At 44.9% G+C, this 16,041-nt stretch overlaps 1 protein-coding gene across 1 annotated transcript in view; it reads right to left on the bottom strand.

Moving 5' to 3' along the window:
- The window catches only part of FMNL2 (formin-like 2), a gene marked incomplete at its 5' end in the record, with an annotated part of 53,221 nt that overhangs the window by 15,597 nt on the left and 21,583 nt on the right, over positions 1-16,041 (bottom strand). Inside the window, 4 exons of the mRNA XM_010015182.1 lie at positions 514-615; positions 2,566-2,715; positions 4,028-4,138; positions 7,911-7,985. Of these exons, the coding sequence (XP_010013484.1) occupies positions 514-615; positions 2,566-2,715; positions 4,028-4,138; positions 7,911-7,985 (438 nt within the window). The remainder of the gene's footprint in view (positions 1-513; positions 616-2,565; positions 2,716-4,027; positions 4,139-7,910; positions 7,986-16,041) is intronic.

Raw genomic sequence — 16,041 nt, forward strand, 5'->3', positions numbered from 1 at the left:
CCCAGGGCAGACCCTCCGAAGGAATCCTAGAAGCAGCCACCTTTTCGGACGACATTTAGGGTGAAGTTAGTTAATATTACATCAGTATTTTTGTTACTAAGTTTGTACACTGAGAAGTAATGAGTCTGGATTGTGCACAGAAAGCTGGCTGTGCTTCACCGCACAGGCACAGGGCACTCACTCCTGTCCTGCAGCTGTGCAACCCAAGGACTTCAGGTCCACCTCGAATGCGCCTCCACAGCCAACCACATGCGCAAAGCTCCAAATAGCAATGCTACAGACCACAGCGGTAAGATGTACCACATACACTGATGTGCTGGCACGTTCGAAGAGCTTTATGTCCATCTTTGAGTGCATGCTGAAGTAGCTCTACTTGAAATCTGTCCTAGGTTCAGAATTAGGAAGCTACCAGGAGTCACTTGTCCCAGAGTTGTTACCTCCCATACACCAAGTGCACAGGAGATTGCTCCCCTGAAGCATGGCATCCAGCCACAGCTCTCCCATCGCACTTACCCGAATCACATCCAGTTCTTTGTTTCTTTGCATAAGCTGTTTTTCCAGTTCCACAATCTTTGCCATGGCTTCATTCTCCGTATCTTGGAGTTTTTCTGATAACTATCATTCAAAAAGAGAAATAGATTATATAAGAGGGTAACAGTAGTTTTAGCAACCAAAATGTCAGGAAAACTTGGAGCAGTGGTACATGGTAAATTATTGATCTTCCACCAAATCCTGTCTTTCTTCAGAAAGAGATAGGGTTCCTGCATGTAACCAGAGGGCACTGAGTGCCCTGCTGAAGATTACTCTGATGAAGAACCCTATCCTTCCACTGTGACCAGCAGGTAACCTGGCTGGAATGTAGCTATGAACCTGTCCAGGTCAAGAAAGCCTACTCTACAATAAAGCACTTAAAATGCAATTATTTTCATACACACAAAGTCTGATCTGAAACCCCAAAACCGCACAGAATACCACAATGGCACTGTTGCAAACCAAATAGATGCTGAAATGGTGGAATGTATAAATATCACCTCTTGCAAGGAGGCTAATTTGATTATTTATGAACGAAAGAGTTTATTTTCTTTTTTCCTTTCACTGTCTTCTAATTCATTTTTATTTTTTGCCAGCCCCACAACCCTCAGGTCTAAAAGCCTCACAGCTCTTTCTGGCTTTTTCCATCACCACCAATCACGCTGCCTCAGGCAAGGCTGCAGCAGTGAGGTGGCACTGGTTGCTGTGTTTTTGAAATAAAACTTCCGTAATTCTATTACTTGTATTTCTGTTAAAACATGACAGAAAATGATGTCCACGCTCCTGGGATGAGTCTAGTTTATGTAAACAGACCAGAAACAAGCCCTTAAAAATTTGCCACCAGAGTAAGCCATTAAGTTTCTAAAGAGCTAGAAGGAGATCTATGAAGCAAACAGTGCCATTTCTACTGAATTACTTGTCTCTAGCAGAAAGGCACCTCAGAGGGGCAAATGCTGCACAGCAAGTTGTTTTAAGAATATATTTATTCTAAGTGATAGCAATATAGGAATTGTAAGAGAATGATGACCCTTATATGATTTTTTAACTTATGGAAAAATGTTCTGATTTTAAAAAAGCCAAGATGTCTTTTCTGGGCTACAGTAATTGACAATACAAAGGTACAGGACAGAAAAGCCATGAGCAAACAATGAATTGAGCAAGCACTGGGTATCTCTTTTTCAGTCCCTTCTCTCTTAAGCCCAGTAATGTGTTTTAAGACACTGACGGGGTGGTTATCTGCTCTATTTACCAGTACGGCATTGCTGACGAATTTGCAATTTCTATGTAAATTAGCTTTCCCAGCTTATGAGACAACCTTGCGCAGAGGCTCCATGCACCAAATGACTCCACCTAGAACTGCAACCAAACTGAAGCTGAAGCCTCTGAAGCTGCAAACCTGCCGCACCAGGGCCCGGGGGGACCTCTGCTCAACTGGCCCCCAGGCACAAATGGTCATCCCCTCCCAGCTCACAGCAGCTTTTGAGGATAAACTGGCTGATGCTACTGAGGTGTGCGAGCACTGCAGCTTTGTCCACCTAAGCAGTGAGACAGGCAGACACTGAGCAGCACAGGCCAAACTGTCCCTCGATGTACACAGAACACCGTGTCAAGCCCCACATTAACAAGGCAATGCTACCGCTTTGTAAGAAGCATCACATAGGAGAGTAAATAGAACGACAGAATAAGACATTTTCTCATCAGGTCAACAAACAGCTTGGGAACAAATCTTTGTAGCAAGTGGGGCACCCAGAAAACTAAACACACAGAATATGAGGTTCAAAATACAGCATGAAAGCAGCCAGGAAGTCTACCTGCACAAGATCTCCCAGGTTCCTTCATTTGCCAAATACCTGATTATTCCCCCAGTGCAGCAGCATAGTAGTCCTAAGGTTTTTTCTAAGTGAATCTCACCCCAAAGGTTGTAGCCCTGCTGTGTCTGTGCTTCCACCTCCCAAAATGGGCCATAGCAAAGCCCATGTGCAGAGCGAGCTCTGAACTACTTCAGAGGCAAAGGTGACAAAGTGTGGTACTAACATGGGAAATGTTTTCTTCCAGTTCTTCAACTCTTTCCAGGGCTGCATTCTTGGTTTCAGCATCCTCCAGTAAAGCTCCTACATCAAAAACGTTATCCAGGTAAGCTTGAATTTGCACCTGCAGTTTGTCACTCTCCGTGTGTTTCAATTTCTGAAAATCCAAGAAGACAAGCGTGTCACTCAGCACTGGCAGCCCTTCGCAGCAAGAACAATGCAGACAGCAAACAGGGTGGGGAGAGCAGTGGGAGCTCAGGCCACTTCCATCACTTCCATCAGGCCACTTCACTAATCTAATGTTATCTGGGGTCATAAATAATAAAGTCATTTTTTTAAGACCAAAAATCCAGACCTTTCAAATAAAGCTAAGCAGCATCTTCTCTTCTGTTACTACAGAGGATATTACTGCTTTCCTCTGTGCTTGCTCCTTGACTGTAGCAAGCTCTGAATGCCACGTCCCAGCTCTGGGACAGTGCGAGGCCAGGGAGGCGTGCCTTCCTGCTGCCCATGGTCACCAGCTCAGTGGCCAGTAGGCAGAGGTGAGGCCTGTGTTTGGGTTCAAAGCAGCCACGTGGCCTGGAGCAAATCCTCCAATTGCTCTTGCTGACCTTGCGTTGGGGTTTGCTGTGTTCAAAATGATCATGCTTTACCTCCAAAGATAACACCAGAGCATGTTTTGAAAGGCTCTGCCTGCTCCCAGTGGACTGCAAGGTTTCTGCCATCCTGGGACCCCAAACAGACCTGTGCTCAATATCACCATGTACAAATTACTTCTTGCAGACAGCAGAAAACCTCTCTCCTGGTTACTGCTGAGCAGAAGTCAGGAGGGACAAATCAATCCCTTGTCAACACGAGTACTGTGTTCATGTGTACTCCCAAAGGCAGGAACAGAGAGAGAAAGAAAAATACAAGAACAGGAAATATAAAAGCAGCTTTCTTCTGAAAAAGAGCATTTCCCTGAGGACATCAGAAAACACCTGACTGTCAGGAGAAAACTCAAAGGAGGATTTTTTCATGCAGAGATGGAGGGGGCCCTGGCAGTACCTGAGCTGGGGTCAACACGAGGCCTATAGCCCACAGCTGGAGGTCAGGGACGTGGCACGGGCAAGGACGACTGTGGTTCATCCTCTCTTTGTCATAAGGCAAAGCTAAAAATTTAGCTCCCAGTCTGTAATTGCAGTTAGTTGCAGCTGATTTTTCTTCTGCAGGGATGGCTCCAGGCCACAGCCTCCAGTCAGCAGCCAAGGCACGGCATTTTTAGTAAAGACTATGGGATAACCCTGCTCTGCCCTCCCAAAAGCTCTCAGTTGAGGGTTTTAAGGAGGTTTAAGCCTAGGCTAAGCAATGGCAGAGCTGGGTGATGTGGTGTGGACCCACCATGGCTGCAGGTGGGCCCAGCTCACATGTGCCCAGCCTTGGAGAACAGATCCTTGCTGCAAGGCAATGGAGGCCCAGATCATACTCACGTCTAAGTACTCATCCAGGCCAAGCTTCGTAAATTCGTACTGCAGGTGAACTCTGAAGTTCATGTCCTCTACTGAGTGGACAACAATGTTGATGAACTGCATGCAGGCCACCTGTAAGGAAAAACACTGCACATGAGAGGAGGCATCAGAGAGTCAGACAAAACGAATGACCACATTTCCTTGCAGTTATTATGAGGGGAAACTGTGATCTGCTATTCCGCAGGTCTTTTCCAAGTTGGTGCTGGACTTGGGCTTACAGAGTGTTCATCTGCTGAGATAAAAGGAAACATGGGTTCCAGAAATTAAGTCATGTCTGCAGTCTACCTTTACTGCGTGCTGGTGAACAGAAATGCTTTCCATGCCAGCTTGCATGGCCAGACATTGTACAAGCACACAAGCTCTTAAGAAAATAATGCCATTTCTACAAAGGCCTGTAAAAGTGAGATTAATTTTGCAACTGGAATCCCTAGCTTAGGAAACAGGACTTTCACAAAAGGCACTCTGTTGTTTGCAAAAAGCGTATTTCCAAAGCTGTGGTTTGGTAACTGAACCAGATCATAGGAACTGGCATCCAAACACGTCTCAACACAGTGAAGGAAAGGCAAAGGGTGAAGCAGGTCGCCAGCAGTATGAGCAGTGAGGGAAACCTCCTGCAGAGCAGCAAAAGGTTTGCCCTTTACTTGAATGTAAGGCACAGCCAAATCCTGCTCTGCCCAAATTTCCCCAGCCCTCTTTCAGCTCACAGATCATCATGTCTATCACCCTCTGAGCTGCTTTAAGAGAAGGTTTGCCTGGTCCTTCCTGGGCTTCTCAAGGGCATAACCCTATCCTGCTAACAACACTGCAACAGGTGTAGTAACCAGCTTTTCAACATCTACTGAGATACTTCCCAGATTTCCAGAATGAACCTGAGAAGATAAAATAGAAGCAACCTGATTTTACCTGCAGGAAAAGTCTCCACGAGACCCCACATCTCTGGGTCATTTTGTGGGAAGAATGAACTGAAGGCCACTTGCTGCATCATCAGTTTGAGACAGGAAATTGGCCAATTTTCTGTGATCTGGATAAACTCATGGGCAGGCATCTGAGGGCCTTTGACTACAGGTCTGGACAGGATGCCTTGAGCTGCTCCTTCCAGCCAGAGGTCCCAGCAGCCGTTGAGCTGCCATAGAAACTTTCCCAGCCAAACAGCCCAGTACCACCCAGCTTTGGAGGAACTGCGACCCGAAACAGGTCAGTCAAAATCTTTCAGCTACATCTTCCCATGTAGAACTGACCAGCTTTAACCACTCTGTTTCCAAAAGGACTTCAACCCTAGATAATGCAAAGCTATGAGGCTCATAACACAGATAACCCCAAGGAAGAGAGGAAGGAAGATGGTCTCGAGACTCACCACAGAACCCCTGTGATATCTCACCCCCACCTCTCAGTGTGTATGCATCTGTTACATGAACAACCTGATCCATGCAGTTGGAAACCTATCTCCAGGTTTTGAGTCTTTGCGGGGCCCTTTCCAGTTCCTATGGTGAACCCTGTTTCCCCCCAGTGCTGGTCCTAGCCTTCACCAGCTGAACCCTGCTCTCCTGTCATATCACCCAGAGCCAAATTCCCGTATTTGAAAAGTGCTTTTGTTATACGTGCTTTGGCTTTCACAATGTTAGGGCCAAATTCTCATTTCCTTTCTCAGATCCTTACATACACAACTAAGGAATTTATCAAGTCAAAGAAAACTAATCTAAGAAAGTTGCTTTTAAAATGAAGTAAGTCAATGTCAACAACAGGAACCTTCTCTAAAGTACTTCTGCCTTTTTGTTGCTCTTCCCTCCCTCTTGATCCATGCAATTAGACGCAGCCCCTTCCAGCTCCAGCTTCCCAGACAGCTCTTCCCTTCTCCATTTAGGACAGCATGAAAGCCAGGTCCTGAGGGGACAGCTCTTTGTTTACGTTCAGTCGTTGCAACTCCTTGAATGCTTGAGTTTTAACTTAACATCCTGGAGCCTGGGCTCTGGCACCCATTTTATCCTGACCTGTGCAAAGGAGCAATGTCTGCCCTGGGCACAGCTGGTGTGACCCACAGGCTCCCGCAGCACCAGGGCCCGCAGTGCCTCCCGTGTGCCCTGCTGGCTAGCGCTCACCAAGCACAGCATGTGGAGCTCGTTAGGGCCAGATGGTGACAAGAAAGAGAGGATCTGCCAAATCGCTTGTCATGAGCACTCTCTTCTAGCTTTAGACTTGTCAGAGAGTCAATGCCATAGCTGGAGGAAGCAGCCCAAAGATGCAGACTTTATTAGTATCTGGACAAGACCTATCTTCAACCTATGGTCTGAGAGAACCAGGCAACTTTCTTACATGCCATCTGGGTGTTGACTATTCACAGGCTTGTACAGACACACACTCACATGCATTATAATCTCACATGCAATGTAATATTCCCTATTATATCCTTACAGTGTTCTAATTAATATCTTAAATAACAATGAGGGATTATTTTATTTTTAAACTAGCTCGCAGCAAGGTGGCTGGCTGCAGGCTGCTGCCACCTTCTTGCTTCCAGGCTGATCCAAGCTGTGCTATTCTCCCACTCCCCAAATACAATTACCCCTCCCTGTGAGCACGGGAAAAAATGACTAAGAGTGGATGTTGAGGACTGACAAATCTTTCTGTTACATTACAGACTAAACCGTATGTACATCTGAGAATACTTAATGTATACTGTGACTACCAACATGTCCTTACTGGGACTGCAGTAACAAGGAACAAAACCAACTGTAACGTGTCGTCAGAGTTACTGAGAGCAGCTTGCTAACTAGAGTAAAATCGCAAGGATCACTAGCTTTTTTTTTTAATAGAAGAAAGAGACCATCCTATCTAGCTCACACCACCTCCTTTTTATTCTGTTGTCCCCTCAAAGGTGTGAGCTTGCCTTGGCCATTAGGGCTGCAAGCCGCTGATGCCAGAGTGTACAAAGCCTGTAAGAAAGACCACACTGGGTGCTTTAACACCTAATTTCTGGCAAAAGGAGGTCTTTAACACAAAGCTCAGCACTAAACCAGGATGAAGTGTCACAGATGTTTAACAGAGGCTTCAGGGTGGAAAGCTCTCCTACTCTGCTCCCACCTCAGAAGAGGATCAGATCTGAAGCACTGAGCATGAGCAGCACAAGGGACACTGCACTGATCATGCCAGCATTTGTTTTCTAATTAAAAATAGGACTTAAATTTCTCATACTTCCGACATGAGCACTCACTTGCATTAGACTTTAAAAAAATGGATACAGAAGCATTTTTGATACCAGACACATAAGCAGCTGGCTCAGCCTCACTGTCATGACCTCTGCCTTTCACGCGATGCCAACATGCAAGCTGGCACTGGTGTTTGTGGGTGCCAGCCAGAGCTTCCTCTCTCGTCGTTCCCTCTTGTGCTCCAAGGGAAGTGGATTTGGTGAATAATCATGCATATGCACACTGAGGAACTAAAAGTGGCGCAAACTACTGCTATATTTATCAGCAGATAACGACAGACAGCAGCTGCCAGTGAGTCTCTCCCACACTTCCCTGTCTGTGACTCTGAGGATGTTGGCACACAGGCAGAATACACATCTTGATATTGCAGAAGCTGCTGCTTTGCCACAGTGAAATAGCACACATGACCAAAAGGCCGCTTTCCTCTTACCTGCAGTATGGTACAAGGCATTTCTTGAAGATAACTGAATTGAACAGAAGCTAAAAATGAAACGCATGTTATATAGTTTGGAATACAAAAACATTTTACTGTGTTAATTTTAGGCTAAGGGTAAGAAGACAGATACATCTCTGCCCACAACAGCAGGTGCAGACATAGCAAACACTGAAACCAAAGTTTGCTGGTGACAAATAGCGCTCACCATGAAGTCTATATTGTTGTCTTCATTTCGGAAGTGCTCCATCAGCTTCTCAAAGCGCTGTTTCTCTCCACACACCTACAAAAGAATCACCATGTGTTGTTAAACTACAGCTTGCAAGAGAGAGTGTGAAAAATGTTTAAAAAGCGAGCACCATCTCCCTGCTCAAAACCTCTCTAACAGGTCAGGTACAATTATAATCCCTTCTATCTCTTTTCCCCTACAAAATTTAGTTACACTCGCTGATGGTACAAGCATAAGCAACAGTTGCAGTAGGCTATGTCACAGAAAGACTTGGCCTCTCTCACACTTCAGAACTGGCTTTCCACTGTAATACAATTTAATTAAGAAGATGACCAAATTACAGGGAGGAAGAACAGAAAATAATCACCAGCTAAACGAGGAGTGAAATACATCAGCATAACTATCAGCTGGTCAGAATTACAGAGCTGTAATACAGGGGCGTTGGCAGGAAACACAAAGCAATTTGAGGGAGAAATAAGATCTAAGATAAAGCAGGATATTGTTAAATCTTACTACTTCCCTGTAGCTTCTCTGGCTCAGTCCTGCTTTTCCCAGCACACAAATGATCTAGAGTAATCCACACCAAAATCACAAAATATTAAGTAAGTCAGAAAGCAGAAGGGAGCAGAGGTGAGCACCAGGAGGTGGACCTATTCTCCCATTCTCTCTACTTGGCAACTGCAACTCTTCCCTCTGTGGTGCATCATTTGGGATATTTTTTCTGTCCCCACACAAACAGACTACCCCAAACCCCTAAGCTGTAGGGCTGGGAGCCAGTGCAAGGCAGCTGCCCCGCACACAGCTGCCCCAGCACAGTCAGATGGGACATGATGGGAGAAATGCAAAGTGTCCTACCTGTTCCCAAATTCACTGAGAACTTCCTCATACCCTGCACCATGAGTTGACTTCTCACTTGCTGGATTTTCCAGTCAAACTGAGCAGTGAATTCAAGAAGAGCACAGGCATACTCTTCTGAACAAAGTGGTAAGTGCCTGTGTAGGCACATCCGTGCACTAACAGTGTTCAATGCTGTTCCCAACTTCACCTTCCTTAGATGCTGGCTGCTTACAGAGGGACATAAGGAGCTCTGAAAGAAGCTGTTTTGCTCCTAAAGGTCCTGAAAAAGAGTCGGGTTATCTGGAGAACTGAGACTCACCTTCTACTGAGGAACAAAACCCTCAGTGAGCCCAAGAGGCTCCTTCCTTCCTCAACCAGATTTCACTCAAATCTCCCAGGAGCACTGGGTGCTACTGACCAGGAGCAGGGGACATGGCAGTGGGACTTCCAACCCAGGCTGTCTGATAAGGGTTGACTGGCCTCTGAGCAGCACACCCCTCCAGACATCAGCTGCTGTTTTCCTTAACAATCAGATCATCGCACAGGTGTTACATGAAATTAGCCAGTGGATGGTAATTAAGGATAAGTGAGAGCACCGGCTGCTGCTTCTTCAGAAGCTATCCTCTCTGGGGCATTACCAGTTCTTTGTACATATTCCTATGTTTGTGACCTCCACAAGGAAACCAAATCCCCAACGAGGGTTTCTACATACTCCCAAAACTTCGCAAAGTACGCATTATTATTACTATTCCCGTATCAGCTTCCTCTTGTAACTGTATCTATCCTGTAGTATGTACCTACACAAAGATTAAGGCTCCAAGCAGACCTCACTGAAGTCACAGAGAGTTTAGTAGCACCAAAACTGAGCTAACCACAAGATTTGCAAAGTACTGCAAGTAATGGCCTGCTGGGCGACCTCTTGCCACGCTTCTGCTGTTACAACTGAATAAAACATACTTGTGGCGTATGTGATACAACTTCTGTCGTTCCTAAGCAAAGTTGCCACAACTGGGTTATTATTCAGATATTTGTGGTCAGTACCTGACGTCAATGGGAATTCTGCCACTGGATCTCCATGAGAGGACAGTGACACTGGTTATGGTGAACTATTTGATAACATTACCATCAATATTCATGGCCACAATCCCACAAGTTGCAACTAACGGGCTCTGTGTGGGCTCAGCAACCCCCACTCACATAGCTTTTGCTAGGAGGGTGCTGAAGTCGCACACAAACACTTGAAGTTGTGTTTAAACGTGTCCAGCTCAACCTTAAAAACACAATGTAGAATAAACAAAACTAACAAAGCAGGCACCCTCATGAAAAACAGATTACACTTGCTGGTCAAGCAAATTATCATGATCTTAAACCCAAAGGACTCAAGCTCTCTCTGCTGTCTATGCCATGAAAGTGGTTTTGAAGGATTAAACACCTTTACAGGGGCTGTTCCACATGGCTCATAAAACACCCATTAAGGTCTAAGATAAGAGTAAAATGGAGCCAAGACAGACCCACTCTTGGATGGAGCAAGTCTCTTTTGTTTTACCTGGCCTGCAGTTGTGCAAGGGGTGAAGCATGGATGACCTGTCTCTGCCTAGCAGAGATGGGGGCCCTGGGACGTGGAAAGGACAGGGAGTTTGGAGAGAGCCACTGCCATTCAGCTTCAGGTTGTAAATCTCTAGTTTAATCTTGAGCTTTTCTTCTTCAATGCTTGTAAAGCCTCCCTGCAGTGTCAGGAATCACCTTGCTGGAGATCAAAGCCCAAACACCGCATGCAGATTGCCAACAGAGCAACTCCAACAAAAACTGAGAGCAAGCGAGCCAGCCCCTGCCCCAGCCTTCCAGTGTGCTGTGCTTTGCAGCGGGTGGCTCAAGAGCATGCACCACTGGTGAAGAGCCTTAGGCTCGGTAAGGCTACCAAATGTCCAAACTCAAATTCAAGTGGCCAGAAGCACCCCTGGGAAAACAGGGAGATCATTGTGAGCATTTTGGCTGACTATCCTGGCATGCAGTTAAAAGCATGCAGTGGCATAAGCACACTCAGCTCATCCAGAGCATCTCCGCACCAGACACCACCAGAGCCTGCTGACATCCCATCAGGCTTCCCTGCTCTCTGCATGCAGGACTGGGAATCGTTTTGTCTTGAAAAAACTCAAGCTCATTGAACATGCAGCAATGTGACCTACTCGCACCATGAATGCCCTACCAGGCACCTGCTTAACCAGGGCCCACCAAAAGTAATCCTGGCACAGTACAGCCTGCAGGCATAAAGCTCTGCTGCAGCATATGCCCCTCCCAGGACACACATGCTTCCATGCAGGAGCAACATGCCCTTCAGGAGAGAAAGAGACGAAACGCTGAGAAAACACCAGCCTCCGTCAGCAAGAGCCAGAGAAAACCAGAACCTGGCTGAGTTTCAGGAACCTCCTGGCACTATAAGGATCAAAGGTAGCAGCTGCCCACTGATATAATTTGATTTTGGAGGCATACGCTGGCCCTGATCCAGCCCTTGCTCAAAGCAAACCCCAGGAACCTTCTCCTCTTGCACCACAGGCTGCTTAGGTGCACTTATCCTTACGTTACCATCCCAGGCCACTTTTTTCCTACTGCAGTAAATGGGATGGTATTTCAGTTAGACCAACTGCAAGTTCTTCCAGCACTCTCCATACTCTCCCTCCCCACAAAACAGTTAAGAGTCAACATCACAAAAGAAAAAAGTAGGTTCATCTCAACTTTGAGCTCTAAACAATAGCATCTCTCTTGTACCCACTTCAGAGAAAATGGAGCCAGTGTGAACAAAATCATATATTGTGGAAAGAAACATAACAATGGTGCACACGATCACTCAACAATAAAAGCCAGAAGGACTGATTTCTGGGAAATCTAATGTAAACCATTCCCCATGGATGAGGAAAGCTGACATAAACCACTACAAGCCATTTATGGCTGACTAATTAAATCAGGGAGCAACCCGAAGTGATACAGCTCCAGCAGAGAACTGCCAATCTGGGGATGCAAGCAGCCCTGGCTGGCTGGGATACAGCAGCTGATAGCAAGAGGAAAAGCAACAACAACCTGCGGCTTTCAGTGGCTACTTGCAGCTATTTCACACTATCATCAGACGAGTCAGTGACGGGAACATGTGTGTTTCCAGAGACAGCGAACTGCCTTTCATGAAATGATATAATTTATCCTGGAAGATTAAAGAGAGTGAAACTGGAGATGAAGCCTACAGCCTGAAGATTGGCCAAAATCCAAGACGAATGCCGAAATCAAATCCCACCACATAAAACCATATGTTGCCATTTATATTTGAATAAATTTCCAGGGTCTGTCATTTGAAAGCATGGCTGGGACTAAGAAAGGCTGATCTTTCTTCTATTAGCATTATTCTGTGTAAGAAGCAAGATTAAATGGGTTACCACAGCTATAAAAAAACCCAGTGTCTCTGCTTCTGCTGCAAAAAAAACTTTTTAGGTTGCATTAAGCCCACGTCATTCTAGAAGAACAATGTGGCTTTATGGAAAACCACCCACGAAGGGTTCTTTCTCTGGAAAGGTTTTGGGTGCTAATGAAGTAAACTCATCACAGACCTATTACGAAGGTAAAATACAATCCTATAAGGAAATAAAAGGAGCCATTATGAAAAATTTAGTGATGATTATATCCATATCCACCTGGCATACAGCTCAGGTCATACAGCTCACATCCAGACCACCCAAGAGCAAAGTTCAACTACAACAACTCTTGCCTTGCTCCTGCTCACAAGACTGTATTTCTGTAAGGCAACCTAGGCAGACAGCAAAAGACAACAAGGTTATTTTTGAAAAACTGAAGATGTTTTCATGTGCGGTGTCAGGGGGAAAGTGAAAATGCAGGCTGACAAAGCACATCCATTGTCATCCTACCTCAGACAGTTACCTAACAACACGAAGCACCACCTCATCTTGCTGGAGAGTGCAGCTCCTAACTAAACCTCATCACAAGCAAATACAGCGTGTTCCATATGGAGATGGCAGCAAACACCAGCAGTACTTCAGGCTTTGGAGCTGCAGCTTGTTGGCCAACAGCACAGAACAGACACTACGAGATGCAGCTGCCAGACTGCTCTCTTCTCCACATCTGGAGGACTGATGCTCCTAAGCTTGAGATGCAGTGCCCCATTCAGACACAGCAACCACCTACTGCAACTGCCTCGAGGCAAGTGTCGGTCTGTCAGTAAAGCAGGGCGACAGAATGGCAGCTCTGAGCTAGCAGCATATGTTCGTAGAAACAAAATGCCTTGTGCTAGGAAGCAGGTAACAGCTGGTGTTCCCAAATTCCATACAGAAAATTAAAATCATTTTGGCTGCGGTTACACTTGAGGTGAATATGGTCTGGCATGGCAAAGGCAGCTAACAGTGACCTCAAGGCAGGGAAAACAATTCCCTGATGGACCAAATTTAAAATCCCTAGATCTTAGGAAAGGCTTTGCTATACAGGATATTTTCTGTCAGTACAGATGTTAAAATGACTATCTAACCATGTGTTGTTGCCCAAAGGTTGTTTTAAGCTGCTCTCTCCTCCTCCAGTAACTTCTGAGTTCTGTAAGAGCAAGAAGTGGCAGCTCAATTTCACAGCAAATACACATTGTGTAGATGAACACAGCCCATACTGGATGTGGTGTTATAAACAGACTGATGTATACACAGTCCAAAAATATTCATGGGACCCTTTGTGAACCTTTTCTCCCATCTGTGCTCCTTTGTCCAGAGGGACAATGCTGTCTTTCTCTCCCCCACAACAGCCCACTGTGATCAGCAGATCCCAACACCGGCAAGCAGCACTCCACAGGAACACTCTGTTTGGACTGACCATGCTGACATTTTTGCAGTTTGCTGAAGAATAAAAAATGAGTTTTCCCATAAGTTTCTGGTTAAGTAAACAGTTATTTAATACTTACTAGGTTAAAATACCCTTTACTTCTCTACCAGTAGGGTTAAGACACTCTCAAAATACTGCTGCAGTGCAAAAGACAACAAATGCATTTACATTTTCCAGCACTTAGAAACAGTTTCTTCTAGTACTGAGTTATTATAATGGCTGGTAAGAATAATTCGGAACTGCTGTTTTCAGTGCTGCCATTCATCATTCAAATAAGAGAAATCTGACTCTGAATTAAGCATTGTGAAAATCAAGGGCTGAACAATATTGTCTTACTTCGCCAGAGTGAAAACAGACGGAGGTAAACAATGAGGTTCATTTGCCATGCCCCTGCCTTCAGGGTGCTGCCCAGCAATTCAGATGAACCCTTTGAATTGGCTTACATATGGCCTCTGTAAGCTCAGCATTAACAATCACAACTGGGTGATGTGTGATGGGATCACAATTCTTCTCACCTCTCAGATATTTTACAGCAGCAGACACATAAGTCAATTAAACTGATGTTAAAACAAGAGGGAACGTCAGTGTGCTGGACCCCGCTCCTCTCTCGTCTCCTGGTCTCCAACAAGTTAGGCCAGCTTTTCTCTCCCCAGCACCAAGGGAAGCTCAGATGCTGGAATAACCACCAGAAGATGAGATTCCCCAAAATTTTCAGATTACCTGAATTCCAATTTATTTTTTGGCATTTCTTTTGGTCTTGGAGCAAAAAAAGTGGTTACGCTCACCTTACTGAATTCAATTATTCTGGTATATGTTTGTATAATAAGCAATTTAACTGCTTTGCTGGATGGGAGCCGAAGTCAGGAAGAGTTCCCTGCAGAGAGCCAGGATTATTTCTGGCTGGCTTTCTGTCTCACTACAGATCCCAAACAATTCTTTTACCTCCTCAGTTTGGATCCATTTTAAAATTACTGTTGTGCTTATCAAAAAAAAAAAAAAAAAAAAAAAAAAAACCAGGAATTGGTAGAGTCATCTGGTCTTTTCCCAGAAATACTTAGTTGTTATGAAAGTAAATTCCGCTATATTTAAAATGGAGATTAACAAAAAGCTGCCTAAGGATCTAAGATTGTCCTCCTTAAAATGTTAGTCCAGAGTGCTGTGAAGTATATTCAAAAACTGTCATTTTCAGATCTTAACTAAAGCTGAGGAAATTAATATTTGCAAAACAACCCAAAACTTCTTTGTAACTGTTTTTATTATGCAACTGCATTAGTGCTGTTGGGTTCTGATTTTTTTCAACATATGTGTAAACTTATTGAGGCTATTCGTTTATTGGCTGCTATCCTTCCAGTAAATGAAAACCATGTAAATAAAACAGCTAACTAGAAATGCCACAAAAAATTTTAATTTTGAAGCAAGGCCATAAGCGAGCTGGAAAACACTCATAGCCCCAACAAGCTTTAGTTCTGTTGAACTAGAACTTTTCTGTTATTTCTATTTCTGGATGTTCTCACCCGACTTCATAACCTTGCTCACAGTTTGCCTATCTACATGATTTCTGTGCCTCAGCAGACACCATGCCATTGCAATCCAGCCTATGGCGATTCCTCCCCTGCCTTGCAGATAGGAGAGCCAGTGATCGGCCATTCATTATCCCACTGACAAAGTCAAGCCACACGCATCTGCAGCGTGCTGAAATTTCCTCCTTCAGCAGTTTGCTACATTCAAAATTTATTTTCCCTCAATTCAAATATGCCAGTCAGGTGGAAAGATGAATTTTCCCACACACTGTTTCCTGGACCAAGACCTGGCAGGGTTCAGTTGCCTGGAATTACAGCTGCCCTCTCAGATGGGAAGTGCCTGGGTTTTCAACCTGTGCAAGACACCTTTATTTCACCACAGAAATCTTCACACAAGAATAGCACGTTTGGTATCCTCATATTCTTTTTGTCAGCTCTGTAAAACTTTCTTTATCTTCCAACCAATATCAATTTCAGCAAAACATTTCCTGCACATTTTGCTCTTGGCATACAAGTTACATATTAGAAGTATCCAGTCCATGGCAGTGGTGATTAAGAGATCTTCTCAACCTGTAAAATCTCATCAACACAAAAACATCCTTCCTTGACAAGGCAGCCATGAACAAAAGCAGTTTGATTATGGCAAGATGTCAGTAAACAGACAGCAAGGGCAGCTTTGAACAATGCTCATTCTGGATCCTGAGTGAGTTATCTCCTCATGGCTATTCTGTGGTTTAAGCAGCACTGTCTCCATGCCACGTCCATGCAAAGTGAGCAGAAGTGTGAGAAACCACACACTTGCACCATGCTGGCTTTCACGACTTCTGACAGCCATGGACAGATTCACCAGGACACAAACATGCCTAAGCTCCAGCACAATGCACCTTTGC

This window comes from Nestor notabilis, unplaced genomic scaffold (assembly GCF_000696875.1).
Source record: "Nestor notabilis isolate BGI_N333 unplaced genomic scaffold, ASM69687v1 scaffold14455, whole genome shotgun sequence".
In the NCBI taxonomy this organism is placed as follows: domain Eukaryota; kingdom Metazoa; phylum Chordata; class Aves; order Psittaciformes; family Psittacidae; genus Nestor; species Nestor notabilis.